Raw genomic sequence first — 18246 nt, forward strand, 5'->3', positions numbered from 1 at the left:
AGAAGTTTAATTTAATTTAATTTAATACAACAACAATAATTATTTTTTTATTGCAAGTTTAATTTAATTTAATTTAATTTAATTTAATACAACCTTGCAAGTTGAAATTCCATTTTTTTTATAGTTATTCCAATATTAAATGTATATATAAAAAGAGAGTTTTGCTACCATAATAGTCTTTGAGAAATCATCCTCTAAAGGAAATTTGGGGACATCAAACAAACAAGACAATGACTGGGGATTCTGTTTTGTCAACTGAGAAATCAAATCAGACATTTTATTTTGATCTTGTTCACTTGTAGAAGCTAACTCAACATTCAACAACATAAAACACAAAATAAAAGTTTTATATAAAGATTTGACTGTCGAGTGTCAATTTCTTTTTTATCTACTGATTGGAATTAAGTTATTTAATAAAAGAGAAATTTAAACAAAATTATATTTCTCAGGTTTTAAAACATATTTTAACATAATAATAAAAAAAAGGTGAAGTTTTTTCTTTATTTGAAGAAGGGAATGAAACCTCAAGTGAAATTATATAGCATAAATGAGAAATCATTTTTCTTAAAAGAGGATAAGATTTTTCTCTTCTAAAATTACAAAGCATCGATACAAAGGGGGAAAAAAATATTACTTTTAACAAATATTAAAATAAAAACTCCTTTTATATAGTCTTAGAAAAATTTCATGTATCAGCATTTTAAACTGTGTTTCAGATAACACTGCTCTACAATTCCGAGCATAAACTGTATCTTTTTCTTTTAGGGATGATATTCTTTTATTGTAACAATCATTTAAAAGAGTTAAATTTGATTGAGTTGAATAAATAATTAATTTATTAAAATTACATAAAATATCACAATTAACTTGCAATAACTTGGCTATAATTTCAGTAAATTATGTACAAATTAAGTTAGAACATAAGAGTACATAACTTGGCTAAACCTACTTTACAACAACAAAAATACTACTATTTATGAATGTGGTCAGGAACATAAGTTCTGCACATCGGGCAAGATCCTTGTTGGACTAGCCACTTATCTATGCATTCTAAATGAAAAAGGTGACCACATTTTGGAAGGATCCTCACCAACTCTCCTTCCTCAAAATCCTGCAAATCAAAACGTAAAGACAAAAGAGTTGGTTTAGTTTAGTTTTATGATATAAATTCACTGGTACGCTATTTTTTTTACACCATTTAATGTTTTCTATTAAAAAAAAATACTTTAATCAATATCATTGTTGAATAGTACTAAGTTATTGTATTGATATTGCAAACGGGGAATATTTCAAGAAATTGGTAGAGTTTTAAGAATTTAAGGACTAATGTAATAAGGACTAATGTAAAAATAGTAAACACTTTTAGAGACTATAATTCATATTCTAAGAACTTAGTAATTTATGAACAAAGACCCAATTTGGATAAGCTACTGAATAAGTTCCTATGAGAAAAATAATAATTTAAATTTAAATTAAACTTTTTTATAAATTAAAAATATTTTTTAATTTTAAGTTTAAAGAAGTTAAATAAAAAAAAATTAAAAATAAAGAAATATAAATTAATTTAAAATCATGAAAAAATTTTGTTTCAATTTATTAATAATATTTACTTGTGAGGAGTTTATCTTAGGACCTAATAAGAAAACATTGAATTTTTGTACATCCAATTCGTGTCTTACTCGAATATTACTTACTGATGCATAATCCTTGCAACAAAAGTAAAGATTGTGGTCCCAGTCACATCATTAATAATAATAAATTTCAATTCCATGTTTAATTTGCATTAAATGTTGATCTATTTATTGTTTTCCCTAAACCAATTACCGTTTACCTTTCTTGAACTAAGACATTTTCACAAGGCTCTGAGATGTTTCTCACCTGAAAGCAAATTGAGCAGCAAGACATATTGTACAATTTCAACATTTTGCTAGGGTTGAATTGCTGAAAAGGAAGCTTCGTAATAATATTCTGGGGCATCCCTGTGATTCCCTTGATATCATAAATATCTGATACTTCTCCATAAGTTATTTCTGGTGTGGTAATCTGAAACCGATGAGTTAACCAAATGTGATTAAAATTTTGATCCCAATCCACACACCACTAACTTCACATTCACTTGAACTTTTATATGTTAAGAACAATTCTAAGTCCTCTTAGAACACTTTCCTACTAATTTTCTTGCTAACCAAATGAAGAAAGTATTGAATACCTAACATTACTGATACATTAATACTTACATGCAACTGATAGACTTGTGCGACAGCTGGACATATCCATTCCATAAAAACTTTTCCATTTAATAAACTGTTCAAAAGGGCAACCTGCAATTCCACACCGAAACTAAGAGGTTAGAAGAACACCATTGCTATTGGACTAAGTAGGGACCAGTAGTACTAGTTACCGTTGAGATGATTGTAGGGCCTTGGAAAAAAGGATGAAACATTCTATTGTCAAAGTATGGAACTAGGAGTATTTACCTTGGACAATGGCTCATCAACAGCAGCAACATTTAACAATTCCATGGCAGCAATGGCTCCTGTGATTGCTCCTTTGCCAGCTCCATCAAGAAAACCAACTTCTGTGGTTTGTCCTTTGATGCCTCCTGCAATTGTTCCTACTATTGACCCTCCTGCAACATAGATTATTGCCAATAACTTTACAATGCAAGGGATTGATGAAAGACACAATTTCATCTTATTCTGTTACCCTGTTCTTATTTTTCCTTCTTTTAGTCTATACTCAAGCCAAAATTTGAAAAACCTCATGAGATATAAAAGTAAAACATGATATGGCAATGTTTTTGGAAACCAGTGTTCAGCGAAATAGTGATTTCTCAGGAGAAAGCCAAACAATCCATAAGAATGCTACTAACAAACAAAGATGAGGAAAATGCATCGTATGTACCTAGTGCCAGAATGCAGGTAAATGCAGCAAAAAGAACCCTCTCCATAGATTTCATGAATAGCTCAACTATAGAACCGCCAATGCCAGCAAAAACCAGCACAGAAAAAGCTTCCTTACACCTTGTTACTGATTCTATCTTTCCAGAGAGCCACTTTGCCATGGTTGGAGAAGTGTTGGAAATAGGCATTTCGAAAATCAACTTTGGAGGATAAGAATGCTCTAAATGTGTTTGCTTGGAAATGATGCAGATAGACTAGCATTTATAGGCTGAGGGAGGCCACGTTAATTAGTTTCTAAAAGCATATCTTTTACAGTCATGGAATCTAAGGCCGGATATAGTATTTAAGAGTATTGATATTTGCACTTAATAGACCTTACGCTTCCCTATACTACTTTCTTTTTATACAATTGGATAATAAAAATATACATTTCAACACATTATCTTTTTTATGCCAAAAAAAGGAAAATGTAAAAGTGAGGATAAGAATGGTATATCAATATCAATTTTTTAGAATTGCATTGAAATAATATTGATGAATGATTGATTGCATGTTATGCCCCTTGTGACCCAATGAAAGCAATCATGGCTAGTTAAAAAATTTTACTGCTGAGAGAGCTGAAAGATATAGTATTCCACTAGCTCCAAAATCTCAATAAACCTTAGCATTTTTGTTTTGCCTAATTAGAATAGGCAAAATAATTGGGAACCACTCTATAACCTGGGGGGTGGACATGAAAATAAAACTCTGACCTTATGGTTATAGGGATATTCTGTGTCACACCAAAGAATGTCGTAAGAAAAAAAAAGAAGGAAAACAACCAAAAGCTAAAACCAAAAGACACCACATGTTAGTTTAATTACCACCAAATTATCTTGTTTTTGTTTTTTCAATTTGGCTGCTTGGGGTCATTTTGTTGGTCACCTAATAAAAGAGCCATAACCAAGAAATACTTTTCACTATTGTCATGAAATATAGTATTGTGAATAAAAATCATAATATAGCAAATAACTTCGGAATAAAATCCGAGTTAAACCGAGTGCTGGTTCACTGAGATTCTCTAGTTCTCATTGGACAAAACTTTCAAACCATTGGTTGAATTGATTGATTTGTTCTGATGTTGTCAGTTAAACCTGTAAATACTCGAATACCATATCATAAAAAAGTTAACCGAGGTGGTGGTTGGATTGGCTATCCTACTGTTTGTTGTTGAAATTTTTTTTTGCTTTAGTTTGTTGTTGATTTTGTTACCCTTCCTTGCAATAAAGGAAATTTTAGATATTTAGGATATTGATGGGAAGTTTCATTAGCTAAGGCAGAGAAAAACAGGAAACTAACTAAAACAAGGTGCTGGAAAGGTGGTTCCTGGTTATATTGCATCTGTGGGCTGATACATAGAGTTAGTAGTTCATAAATAACAAGTGATTTAATTGCATTAACTCATGGGGTAGATATGCCTTTGATATTTAGTCTCCAATAGCACGTCACCTTTTTCTGTGATTATCTTTTTTCTTAATTTCTGTAAACAATATCTTTAACTTATATATGCATAAAATGATCTTTTATTAAAAATTATAATATTTAATAATCATAATGTATTGAATTACACTAAATAAAAAATTTATATATAAATTTTCATTTTGTACAATATTGCACATATTTAAAAAATTATTATTTTAAAATACAAATGCTTATATGGCCAGCAATTTAACATATCTGAAAATTATTAAGACAAAAATTTGGTGAGACATTGGAGGAATAAAATAAGATTATTTATTTGTTAACATAGGAAAAGAATTAAAAAAGTATAATTACTTTTGACTTAAACACATTATTTACCACAAGTTAAGCTATAAATGTCTTTTTATCCCCATAACTTTTAATGAGGTGGATTGGGTCATTAATTGAATTTGCGCCACCATTTTGATACGATCAGAGATGGTTGACAAGACAATGCAAGTTGCACCACATAGTTTGGCACAATTTAAAGCCAAAAAATCAATATTATATTGATATATAATAACTACATCGATGAAGTTATTGAAAAATAAACAAAAGTAGTAACTTTTAATTATTAATAATATTTTTTTAATTAAAATTAAATTTTATTTCAATAATATATACCATAAAAATAAATATTAAAGATAGGATACTAATATTAAAGGTCCATGTATATTATTGAAATAAAACACAAATTTTAATTTAAAAATAATACTTATAACAATTTTTTAATTTGAGCAATTTTTTATTAAAAATTATATCATTCAAATATAATTCAATGCATTAGGATTATTAAATGTTATAATTTTTAATAAAAAATATTATATATATATATATATTTAGACAATGTTGTATTTTATGATAATATACTTAAGTTTTGTATAATAATAAATATATTAATACTGTATGGATAAAAATAATTTAATAATAAATGTTTAAATGAGTGAGAAACATTGCGTTAACAAATTCATACTTAAGGTTATTTTTTACAACGACTAATAAGGATGTGTAAATGGTGGAGAATGGATATTTTGAGATGAGCTAATGAGTATAAGAAATTATTTAGAGAAGACAATTGTTTGCATGAGAGGAGAATTTACACCATTAGTTGTGAGAGACAATGGAAGGTAAAAGGCCAAGAGAAAATGTGAATGATATATTAATGTGAAAGTGTGATGTTAATAAAGACTACAATGTTCAATTCGCTGCAAAATTTGGAAGGTCAATGTATTGAAAAAAGTAGTGGTATTCGTATAGTGTCTATTACTTAATATAATTTCAGTATGGAGTAATTTAACCAAATGCAGATTGACAATTTCTTCAGAAGTTTGTGAGTTTTGTGATACTAAAGATGAAGAAGTACTGCACCTTTTTTTGCATTGTGATATTTTTATGAGACTATAATACATGGTATTCGAATGATTTAGTGTAAATATATGCTTACCTGAAAATTCGCATCAGACATTACTGAGTATGTGTGAAATTTGATGTAGAAAAAAGAAATAGAAGGAAACTGTTATGATATAGTTTGCAGTAGTATGGACAATTTGGCTTCAAAAGAATAATATTATCTTCAATAACGATGTACTAAATGTTAGTGAAATGTTATTCTATTAAATAGCGTTCTTGGAAGTGGCTCGCAGCATGACCTTTGCGAAGCTCAATTATTTATATGAATTGAATTAATGATTTATTGACTTAACATGTATTATTAATTTCTTTTAAAGACATAATGGGTTAGAGTATCTCTTGCATTCAGATTTTATTTTTAATAAAATATTAATGCTTAAAAAAGATAAAGTTATTTAAAAATATTTCAGTAATAAATGTATAAGCACCATGTCACTAATAAAATTAATATAAGATTTTTAGAGATTAAATTTATGAATACTAAAAATTAAATCAAAATGAAATTAAATATATACATTAAAAAATTTCTCTCTATTTGATTCCTATCTCTCTTTTATTCTATAAAAATCTCTCTTTTATTCTATAAAAGAAAAATGAATTAGCATCCTTATATGTGTAAGACGTTCTATGGGGTATTTGAAGAAATTTAATCAAACCAATGAGGCCTTTATCTATCTTGTATTTTTACTGGATCATTAGAGAAGTTACAGCAGAACATTTAATCAAACCAACAAAGCACACAATTCACCATTTTTTAATATTTTTGGAAAAATAATTTATTAAAGTAAAAAAAAAAATCTAACCATAAATTATTATTCCATCAACTAATCAAATTCAAAAGAAAATGATGGTTGGACTAAGCTGTGAGTAGCTTTGCATGATTTTAATTTTTTTAAAGTTTATTTCTGAAAACTTTAAAGGATAACTGCTATATGACCTAAATTTAATTTTTACATATTTATGAAATGAATGTCTACACCAATATAAACAAAAGCTGTGAAACTTCAACTTGGATTTACCCCCTTAAAACACTTTTCAATCCTTAACATGTCCCAAATTGTATGATATCATTACACAGTTCAAAGAATCAAAATTAACAATGAATATACCAATTCCATGAAGCATTTGTCTATATTTTACTTAATAAAAACTTATTTAAGAAGTATATCTTATGTGATTGAAAAATGGTCACTAGACTAAAACCACACAAGACTGCGAGTATTATATTCGTTTCCATTTAAATACATAGATAATTTATTTTAAACTTAAATAACTAAATAATTTTTAAAAATATATTTTATAAATTAGTTTTTATAATTTTTTTATTATATTTAATCTTATAATATCGTAAAGTGAAGGTTAAATAAAACAATATCCTACATCATACTTGCCACATAATAAAATTTAAATAAGTAATTAGCTTTAAAAATACACTTTTTTAAAATTAATCTTTATTAAATTTTTATTTTAATTTTAGTCCCGTAAAATTTTATTTTATTTTTTAAATTAATATTTTTAACTTAAGTAACATAAATCTTTTAAAAATATTCGACTAGTTAGTGTTAAATAATAAAATACTTTAACATTGAATATAGCAATGAAAAATTATACTAAAATAAAATTGAAATATGTCAGTATGTAACTTTTAAAGTTTCTTAATTATTCTACTTTTATTATTATAAAAAATGTCTATATTCTTAATTTTTTATTGTTCAAAGTAAAATTAGATATGATTAGAATAAATTTTTTTATCTTACCCATAAATTTTACATTATCTCAATTGATACCAAATAGAAATATAGATTCAAACAGCATAATAAAGTAAGTCTTGATACTTCATATAATACAATTTTTTTTAACTATCTTAGAAACTTTTTTTATAGAAAATGATATTTTGACAAAAAAAAAATGCTAACTTGTTGAGTATTATTAAGAAAAAGATGAGGCCTAAAAATAATATATTGACTTCAAATAACATTAACTTGTTGAGTATTTTTTAAAAAAAGATAAAGAGAAAAATATTATTTATATTAAAAATGTTGATTCAAGATATAAAAGTATGATTTATTTTAAAAAAATTAAAATTTATGAAATTATAAAAAAATAGGACTAATTCTAAAAAGTATACATTTTAAGAAGTAATTACTTATTTAAGTTTTGCCATAAAGTTAGCATTTTATCATAAGACACTGTTTGTTTAGGGTTTTAATTAATCCTAAAATTATAAAAAAAAAAAAAAAACTTTGCAAGACTAAATTTAACCAAATTTTTTTTACAAAAATTAATTATAGTTTTAGCATGATATATCTTTTATTTTCTTTTAACATGATATATCTTAGATCTAACTTAGTTGCTTCCTTTATCTAGTTTGTCTTCTACAATAGAGAGTAAGGGATTTGTTACCTAATATTTGTATAAGCAAAATTGTTTAACAAGGTGACAGAGCTACAATATTACAATTTCATTCAAAAGTGGAGTCAGTGCTAAAGCGTGCACAGTGTCAGTTCCCATGCCATTGTTATCAGATGAATCTCTGGGCTTTCAGAGCTGTTTGCATCTCAGTAAGGTGTTTCCAACTAACGGTGGTCCCCTTCTACTTTGGTGATGCCTCCCTGACATATATATGTGGTTGTGTAGCGTAAATGTTCAATTCATCACGCCAATTTAGAATATGGTTTTCGAATTTCTGGGGAGTTGGGAAGAGGCAACTTCAACCTTCACTTCACGACATGGTTACTTTGTTTTCCAAATATAGATCACAGTAAGAGGAAAAACAGTAAATCTCAATTTGGGTTCATTCAAGGTGTGAAATTGACATTGAAATTATGTACAAGATGAATGCAACCTAGCTAGATATTAAGCTATTCACGTGTCTTCAAGTACACAGCTTAATCTTTTGGGATAGTTGATTTATGGGACTCTTGTAAACGTTTTTTCCAACTTATGGACAATAAGTTTTTTTATATAGTTTCTTAAAATAGATTATTTTCAGTTTATATTTAATAAAATATATCGTTTAATTTATAGTATAAATTGTTGTTTAAAATGAATTTATTATATAAGCTTTTAAATAAACACACCTAACACCTATTTCCATTGACTTTGTAGCTGTTACCAAACTGAGATAGATGGATTTTCTTATTATGTTTCTAAAGCTTAAAGAAGACTTTAAAATTATATAAACTAAATTCGAAAATGGGGTGCCTGGATCTGTTAGCCATGGAACACCAAAAGTTGCTAATCACTGCACAAATAAGCAATTAGCAATTTTCATCAATTGAGGATCAGATCGAACCATCATCATAGCATTTAGGCCAAGAAGGTGAGTTTATGATTATCACTACGCTTTTTTGTCACCTTTTTCTGCACACATAGTGTGATTACTGAAGCCAAACTTAGCATCATAGATGAGGCTCCCTTCAGGTACTCTAGGAACGAGAAACCTCCGCGTATGCCCCAAATACGATCACCTTTACATGGCAAAGCTGGTTAATTAGGCTAACTACTGTGCTGGTTAGTCCTATGTTAATAATAACATTAATGCGTAGGTTGCACTAAATTTCATTTTCTATACTCTTCAATTCTCTTTCGACATCATGTTCTTTAAAAGTTGTTTTCCCTTTTCTGAGAAGAGATTATTTATGTTAATCTATCTTTAACTGCCCAAACAACTAGTCAAGTAATGCCAAGATGAGAGACATATGGCATGTGTGAGTTATACTTAGTAGTGTTAAAATAAATGTGTGTCTACTTATTTTCTAATGTGAAATTAAACATGTTATTAATTGTTAACTTATATTTCTTGACCGTATATATTTATTTTCCTGGTTACAGGCCTATATCTAGTTCGAGAAGTTTGTGATTAATTATAGTTTCAAACATTCAATACCATTTGGTGAATTTCTACACTAGGTATGGTAAATTGCATAAAAGATTGTTTTGGGCCTTTTGCATGCATAGTTGAAATGTAAAGTTTTGATGGTCCTAACATAATGATCCATATACATACAATAAGTCATGTTAAGTGACAGAGATAGGGTTCACGAGAACAAGTTTGAATCTTGTATTTTAGGAAAATATCATCCATCCTTCTCCTACCTCAACCTTTCTCTCTTCACAAAATTAAAGGTAGAAACACATTAATTGTTGGTTTCTTGGCATCCAATTTCGTTATTTTTATTAATTTCGTCTAAATCTCCTCAAAATAATAATCACATATATGTCTGGGGGAAAATGTTTTGTTAACCCCTGCGGTGTGAAATGGGTGAAAGAAATATCAAATAAACTATATGATAGAAAAAAATAGAAAAGATAAAATAAATACAAAAAGTGCATAATTACTTTATTTGAACATTCATAATTTCATAGTGCACTTTTAAGGAATGGGTGTGCAGAGCTCAGTTTGGTTCAACCAAGCCTAATTAATTATATAAATTAGGATTGTCTAATTTATTTTTTTATTTTATTTTTAATCATTAAAAAGTTGAAGTGAGTTGGGTTGAAGAGATTTATCAGTTGTCAACACATATTTTCATGTTTAAAGAACATTTACAAAAGTATTTATAAATCGTCTGCTAACGAAGTTTTAATATTCACCATGAAATTTGAAATTTTATCTTACTTAATTAGATCAAACATTATCAACTTTATTTAAATTTAGGGTTAGATTAGTTTAAAGATTTGACCCAATAAAGGAAATTAGAGTCATTTGGAACATAAGTATAATTTGTTCCACGTAAACATCTTTATTTTTTTTATTGTATGAATTTTGTGTGAATTTTCACTTACTTAAGAGTTTACTTGAATTATTATGTAAAATTACATAACAATAAAAAAATATATAATAAAAAGTGTATAAAATGTTTGAAAATTATTAATTCTTTACCTATCTTTAGTAAGTGGTCCCTCTGCACAAGATTAAGTGTTTGTGTCCTATGCTTTTTTGGATGAATGCGTCACATGCTTTTTCACATGTAAGTAGCTAAATACTTTAGTTGCATGAAAACTGATTCTTTTTAACGTGCATTCAGTGATATATATTAAAAAATTATTAAGTAATAATTTTTTATTAAAATTTATAATATTTAATAATATTAATACATTAATTCTATAATATCTTATAATTTTTAATAAAAATTATAATTTTTTATTGTGTGTTACATGTTAAAAAATCGTAAAACAAATTATATTGGTACAAAATTTTGTATAAAAAAAAGATAAAATAAGAAATAGATGTAAAATAAAATAACTCATATGATAAAGATAAATAAAAAAATTATTTAAATTAATGGGTGAATAAAAGTTCTCAAAAGATATCTTTAAATAATGCAAAAGAAATGAAAGAAAAAAACGTGTGTGATTAATGTGGCTGATTTTGACTTGGTTTCTTTAGACTAAACCCAAATACAATAATTGCTTATGGTGGGGGCAAAATAATATTGTGGATGAGCCCAGCTGAACTTTAATGATTATATGGTGTTATTTTAAGAACCTAACAAGTGCATCATATCACATGTGGTAGATGGAGGACAAGTTGAAAAACTATGATCCCCTTGAATCCCATTTGAAATTAAATATGTTTTGGTAATTTGTGTATATGACAAAATATACTTCCTTGCACCCCATCTTTTTTCACACCAATATAACTTTGCTCTTAAATCTTAATGCTTGTTCATCTATGTTGATAATTACAATCAAAATATGATAGCAAACTTCTGAAAGTTATCAAAATAATAGGTGAGATGTGAACTTAATTATGCCCCCATAGCTAGCAAAAGTTCTGTTAAAAGATTGACGAGGGAAAAATGCAACACCAACACCCCTTTAATTAATTATAGTAACTCCCACTCTATATAGTGATTTTACTACTAATTAAACATGCCCATTTGGATTTATTCATGGATAATGCCTCCTACTTGTCTTCACTTACATAAATAATAACATAAGTATCTATCGTTGAGGAAATAATATATAATTTGTTTTTGTATTCTTTATGAAGTTTTAGAAAATAAGAAGTTATTTTTTCTAAAAATATTATCTCCACATGTTCTAAGACTCTTAAGTATTCATCCAACCAAAATCAGAACAAAACAAAATCGACATCTTGTAAAAAGAAAGGTTGCTTTAGCAAATGAAGCACTCAACTAGCCAAGCGAGCTCCAAAAGATAATTACTATAACTTGAAAGCCAAGTTCTTGTGAAGCGTCAAGAACTTAAACAATAGCTTTATTGTCACAAAAGAGATAAAAGCAATATCATCTTTGCAGAGAAAAAAAAAGGCTCTCCATTTTTCTTTACCCAAAAACGTGTTCCCTGTTTGAGGGCCTTGTTTTGATCTGAATGTAAACTGAGGATATATTTGGCAGTTCGATTTTAAAAGAGAAGAAAGTGAGTGATAATTTTTTGTATTTAATTTAAATTTTTTAAATAAAATTAATTTGTTAATTAACTATTTATTTTTATAAAAATCATTTATATTTTTAATTTAAAATAAAATATTTGTTTTCCCCTCTTTTACCCTTCAAAACCCAACCCTAAAGATGAAGGAGCTCCTTTCTTGTCTCTACCAGAGAGAATTATTGGTAAGCATCACAACACAGCTATTAATTCAGTTTTTTTTTTTTAATTTTTTTTAGTTATTGATTCAATACCCTTTTAATAAAAGAAGTATCATAAAGATATTATTCTTTTGTTAAGAATCTGACTAGAAGAAACCATGACATAGTAATTGTTTTCTAATTATGATAGTCACAATTGTATCCTTATTTTTATTGTAAAATTAAAAGAAAAATCATTGTCATAAAATTCATGCAACATTTTGAAGATTGGAGGATAAGAAAATTAAATTAGGACATAGAATGATGGAATGTGAGAAATTGACCAGAAAGGGTATGATTCAGTGTGCAGAGGAAAATGAAACAAAAATGGTGGAATTGCCAATGTTTGTTAAGGTGCACTTACGTAATGAGTGGCACGTGTATACTTTATCTTGCTTCAGCGTCAACGTACGTGTCCATGCTTTATCATATACATGTCATATGGGTCCCATTTCATTTTTTCTTCAACGATTCCATTTGGTTCATCTCCAGTCTCCACCAATGTTTTTCAAATTAAACTAATCATTCAATTCATAAATATATTGATTTATGATTCATTAATTGAATAGTTATTAAATTCAAACCAAATTAATAACAAGTAAATATATTTTTAATTTATATCATAAATGTAGATAAATTCTAATAATTTTTTATAATTACTTAATCACTCTCTAATTAATGAGAGTGATGATTAGATGTACATGAACAGACACGACAATGATTCTTAGTATCTTACATGCGAAGCTTATCTGAGATAAAAAAATTTAGTACTGGTTTCCTTAATAAAGTTGATTAGGTGGCACCATGTCATGAAGGAAGCAAGAGAAAATGTGGTGTGGGATACGCATCTCCGATTCTGATTCGGTGTATGAATCATAAGCAGAGAGCAGGTGTCCCTCTAAGAAAGGAAGCTTCTATTATATGAACCTTGTTTTGACTGTAAATAAATAAATAGTATTTTCTTTTACCTTTTTATTTTTTATTATGTCATTTATTATGTTTATATATCTATATTTTTCATCTTTCTTAACTTCGTTCATGTTGAATGTAAAAATATAATTTTTTTAATTTATGTAATATATTATATATGGTAAAAAATTAAATTTTATAATTTTTAATAAGAATTTATGTCAATAATTTCACCTTTTTATTTAACTAATTTAAATTCAAATAACACAGTTGACTCGGTTTCTTCCTTTCCTTGATCCTCTTTCTTTCAGAGTTCAGACTCTTTCCTTTAAAAAACGACAAACTTTCATCCCTTCTGCATCCAAGTGTTATACTTTGGCTGCTTCTCCTTTCTCTCTTCACATTTTAATGCATATTCTTCCCTTGACCTCTCGTTTTTTCTGATTCAAAGCTTTGTGGAATAGTCATCAATTTGCATAGCCTTCTTGAATTCTCATCTGGGTTCATTCCTTTTTCATGCTTTGAATTAATCACTTTCAAGTAGTCGTGTGATACCTCGTAAAAATCTCTTTTTTTTGTAATCATGGGTTGTTGTGTAAGTAAAAAAGGATCAGAGCCAGAACACATTGGTCACAGGCATGGTGGTGTGCACGATCACAAGACTCATGAGAACCAATCAAATGTTCCTTCTCATCAACCTTACAAATTACCAGAGAAACATGCTGCTGCAGCACCTCAAGCACCTTGGAATCCCACTGTTCTTGCTCCAAGTCCAAAACCTGTTCTCAAATCAGACACAATTACTGGGAAACCTTTTGAGGATGTTAGAAAGTTATATACACTTGGGAAGGAATTGGGTAGAGGCCAATTTGGAGTGACTTATCTTTGTACTGAGAATTCAACTGGCTTGCAATATGCTTGCAAGTCCATTTCAAAGAGGAAGCTTGTTAGCAAATCTGATAGGGAGGACATAAAGAGGGAGATTCAAATTATGCAGCATTTGAGTGGACAACCTAACATTGTGGAGTTCAAAGGTGCTTATGAAGATAAGCACTCAGTTCATGTTGTTATGGAGCTGTGTGCGGGTGGTGAACTTTTTGATAGGATTATTGCCAAGGGACACTATAGTGAAAGAGCTGCAGCTTCAATATGTAGACAAATTGTTAATGTTGTTCACATTTGTCATTTCATGGGGGTGATGCATAGGGATTTGAAGCCAGAGAATTTCTTGTTATCTAGTAAGGATGAAAAGGCACTTCTCAAGGCCACAGATTTTGGCTTGTCAGTCTTCATTGAAGAAGGTAAATTTATTATCCATATATTTGTCTTTTCCTAGTAGTTGTTAATTCTAGAGAGAAAATTATGTGAAATTGTTGTATGGTTGTGGATAAGCTGCTAAAGTTTGAGGGAAATTTTCTATCCAAAACTTCTACCATATTTTATTTGTTTTTGTGGGAATGGGAGTTTTTCTGAAAAAATCCTGGAAAGTTGAATATATTAATTTTCTGTTACTACCAAGTTCTAATAGTGCCTTACCAATACTTGACTTTTTTTTATAAACCTTCGTATCAATTTTCTTGTTCATGTGTATGGCTACAACTTATCACATTTCAGTAACTCTGCTTTTTTCTCTGATGGATGTCTTGATACTCAGTTTGTGCCATGATTTATGAGTTATTTTTTCTGTGATTATGGCGATGGAAATTGTGAAGTAACAGTTTGTGTAAAGGGTTTATCCTGTGTTAATTTAGAGTGAATTAAGTTTATGAAGTACTTTAATTTGAATCGAAGGTTGGTGATTTTTTTTATATTAGAGGAGTCATCTGATTAAAAGGTAGGATTGTTTTCCACTTAGAACATATAATAATATTTTTTCTGATTAATTCTTCCCAGGAAAGGTGTATCGAGAGATAGTTGGCAGTGCTTACTATGTTGCTCCGGAAGTTCTAGGTCGTAGCTATGGGAAGGAAATAGATATATGGAGTGCAGGAGTTATATTATATATCTTACTTAGTGGTGTACCTCCATTCTGGGCAGGTAAACTCTTGACTTTGACATATGTAGATAGTAGGATAATCACCTTGTATTAGAGGCTAGCGTTTTTTCCACCCCATGTTTCCACTTTACTAATGTTTTCATAATATGTGGTACAGAGACCGAAAAAGGAATATTTAATGCCATATTGCAAGGTCATATTGATTTTGAAAGTCATCCATGGCCAAGCATATCAAACAGTGCTAAGGACCTTGTTCGCAAGATGCTTATAAAGGATCCAAAGAAACGCATTACTTCTGCTCAGGTTCTAGGTAGGTAATTTTTATTGTGTTTTCTTCTCACTGAAATTTATTAAACTTTATCCGAGTAGTGTTTGGTAGTTTGACTTTCTTTCCCACTTGGTCCTTTTATGTGTGTACTTGGGTGAGATTGAGAAGATAGATCACTAGAGGGTCCAGTTCTATTAGGAACCAAATAATGATTTTATTGATGATAATGAATAGAATCATGGAGAAAGAATTCAACTCTAGGAGTTTCCCCTTTCTTTCAAACTTGCTAATTCTCTGAATGAATCCTTTCACCCTTTTTACTCCTATATATCTAATTGAACTCCTCTAACTGACTACTCTAATTGTCCCCAACTAATCTTCCCTTTACTTCTATCCTAAGTCCTAATGAGTTCTAGGTGTTACAGTTAATAGTACTGTATTTAAAACCTCAATTCAGGGCTTAAGAACTTATCGACCATGTTTTTTCCCAGCTGTATAAAATATTCTATGCCCCTATAAATGTATCAACACCAGCCAATGTTGCATGTGAACATGATAGTTGTTGAGACTATTCAAAGATGATATGTTTACAAATATGTTGTTTCTTCTGCTATCTTTCCTTTAAAAATGTCATTTATTTACAGGATATTGTGTTTTTAATAGAAAAAATGTATATCACTGATTGAATCCCTTTATTGTATGAATGATCAGAGCACCCATGGCTTAAAGAAGGTGGAAATGCTTCTGACAAACCAATAGACAGTGCAGTGCTTTCCAGAATGAAGCAATTCAGAGCAATGAATAAACTAAAAAAACTTGCCCTCAAGGTACTAAAAAAAACCACAATGCTCTTTAATGCTTATTGTATTTGGTGGCATACATGGTACCTTTGTGTCTATGGATCAACTTCTGAAGTTAGTAAAAATCTAATTTTAAGCCCATGTTTGCTTCATTCAATAATTACACATTGAGAGGCAAAATAGTGTTCTCATGATAACTCAATAAAACAGTGTGGATTTAAATAATCTTTTAGGTCATTGCTGAAAATCTTTCTGAAGAAGAGATCCAAGGTTTGAAGGCAATGTTTACAAATATGGACACTGACAAAAGTGGTACAATCACCTATGAGGAACTGAAGGCAGGATTGCAAAGACTTGGCTCAAAGCTTACTGAAGCTGAAGTGAAGCAGCTTATGGAAGCCGTAAGCTATTGTTGAATTTACAAGATTTGTTCTCTGCTGTTCTTTCTATATTCCTCCAAACTTACATTCCCTTCGCTTACAATTAGGCTGATGTAGATGGAAATGGCACAATTGACTACATAGAATTCATCACTGCTACAATGCATAGATACAGGTTGGAAAGAGATGAGCATCTTTACAAGGCCTTCCAATATTTTGATAAAGATGGAAGCGGGTAAGTCCATCTATGGAAGTAATTAGTTAATTTTCCCCCTAGCGTGCTGCATTCTCAACTTCAGTTGCTTTTGATTTTAAAGTCTAAGCCATCCATACGAATCTTTTGGGCTATTTGGTTTAATGTCTGAAGTTTGTTTTTCATGTCTATCAAATCAACCAAGTTTTATGCATGTTTTAGTTTTTATCAATAAGAGAAATGCTGGCAATACTCTTTAACTCTCACTCTCTGATGCAATCTTAGTTATTTGCTAAACTTTATTATAGATCACAAAAGGCATGGAAGTTCCCCTCTTAATTATATGATTCTCATTCCTAATTTAATAATTCTCACTTATACTTTTGTAGTTTCTAATCAATTTTAATTGATAATTAAAAGTGTGTTAAAAACATAATATCAGATAATATTTTGCTAGCATTCCTCTTAAAATGAACAACATTACCAGAAATCCATGTCTACCTACACCAAGAAGCACATTCGTTGCAAAATCATTAATGAATGCTAGCTCTACTTATTAGGATTTCAGGAGTAATGAATGCCAAATCTACCCTGGCTTTTGTTTGGTTAATCACAGGTATATTACAAAAGATGAATTGGAAACAGCCATGAAGGAGTATGGGATGGGTGATGAAGCTACAATCAAGGAGATTATATCTGAAGTTGACACAGATAATGTAAGCCTATGTTCTATTGTCGTGGTACAAGTTGGTATTCTAGTTCCACAATTAATGTTACATTTTGTGGTTTCTCAGGATGGTAGAATCAACTATGAAGAATTTTGTACAATGATGAGGAGTGGAACCCAACAAGGCAAACTATTCTAGATCACATTATGTCACTCGATTGAGTGTCATGTAAAGCTTATGTAGTTTATATTTATTCGAGTTTAATGCTCCGCGTGACTAGTTGTCAACTCTTATATTTCTTTTTCACTTTAAAGTCTATTTTTGAGTTCACTTGTAATTTATTTTGAACACTAATGAATAAGGGACTCACCTAGGAAGGTGCTTTTCTAAGTTATATTAAGTCATTTTTTCGTATATTGCACATGCATTATTAAAATTTTAAAATAAATTATTAAAGATATGTAATGTGACTACTTTTAATTTTCATAAATTTTATGAAATTAATTGTTATAATTATTAATAATTTTTTTGTTAAATTAAATGAAATACAAAATAAATAATGATTAATTTAAAATTTAAAATAATATCGGTTTTGTAAGAGTATCATAAGAATACTTATAAAG

The 18246-nt window shown here is 29.0% G+C and overlaps 2 protein-coding genes across 5 annotated transcripts; one reads left to right on the top strand and one right to left on the bottom strand.

Annotated features, from left to right (window-relative positions):
• Nucleotides 1-970: 970 nt before the first annotated feature.
• Nucleotides 971-3091, bottom strand: LOC113874566 (NEP1-interacting protein-like 1). The gene is made up of 5 exons (XM_027512785.1): nucleotides 2905-3091; nucleotides 2478-2629; nucleotides 2238-2321; nucleotides 1879-2043; nucleotides 971-1111 (listed from the first exon to the last, which is right to left on the bottom strand). Exons 1-5 carry the CDS (start codon nucleotides 3089-3091, stop codon nucleotides 971-973), a joined length of 729 nt encoding a protein of 242 aa, XP_027368586.1.
• A 10511-nt stretch (nucleotides 3092-13602) lies between these two features.
• Nucleotides 13603-18035, top strand: LOC113848493 (calcium-dependent protein kinase 2-like). Of its 4 annotated transcripts, none has more exons than XM_027478033.1 (8): nucleotides 13603-14619; nucleotides 15212-15355; nucleotides 15472-15624; nucleotides 16294-16409; nucleotides 16616-16783; nucleotides 16870-16997; nucleotides 17572-17671; nucleotides 17750-18035. In XM_027478033.1, the coding sequence occupies exons 1-8, from the start codon at nucleotides 13902-13904 to the stop codon at nucleotides 17819-17821; spliced, it is 1599 nt and encodes a 532-aa protein (XP_027333834.1). In that variant the 5' UTR covers nucleotides 13603-13901; the 3' UTR covers nucleotides 17822-18035. The 4 variants fall into 4 exon arrangements, with proteins under 4 accessions (XP_027333834.1, XP_027333835.1, XP_027333837.1 ...); XM_027478034.1 differs by having other exon boundaries at nucleotides 13697-14619; nucleotides 15212-15400; nucleotides 15508-15624; nucleotides 17750-18015; XM_027478036.1 differs by having other exon boundaries at nucleotides 13697-14619; nucleotides 15212-15400; nucleotides 15508-15624; nucleotides 16616-16789; nucleotides 17750-17888.
• The last annotated feature ends 211 nt before the right edge of the window (nucleotides 18036-18246 follow it).

This window comes from Abrus precatorius, unplaced genomic scaffold (assembly GCF_003935025.1).
Source record: "Abrus precatorius isolate BTA unplaced genomic scaffold, Abrus_2018 Scaffold8, whole genome shotgun sequence".
Taxonomy (NCBI): Eukaryota; Viridiplantae; Streptophyta; class Magnoliopsida; order Fabales; family Fabaceae; genus Abrus; species Abrus precatorius.

Coding starts and splice junctions, on each gene's coding strand:
- LOC113848493 (XM_027478036.1), top strand. CDS start 13,902: ATGGGTTGTTGTGTAAGTAAAAAAGGATCAGAGCCAGAACACATTGGT. Junction 15,625..16,293: donor TACTTCTGCTCAGGTTCTAG/GTAGGTAATTTT, acceptor ATGAATGATCAG/AGCACCCATGGCTTAAAGAA. Junction 16,790..16,869: donor AGCTTATGGAAGCCGTAAGC/TATTGTTGAATT, acceptor GCTTACAATTAG/GCTGATGTAGATGGAAATGG.
- LOC113874566 (XM_027512785.1), bottom strand. CDS start 3,091: ATGCCTATTTCCAACACTTCTCCAACCATGGCAAAGTGGCTCTCTGGA. Junction 2,044..2,237: donor CACAAGTCTATCAGTTGCAT/GTAAGTATTAAT, acceptor CATCGGTTTCAG/ATTACCACACCAGAAATAAC. Junction 1,112..1,878: donor GCTGCTCAATTTGCTTTCAG/GTGAGAAACATC, acceptor TTTGATTTGCAG/GATTTTGAGGAAGGAGAGTT.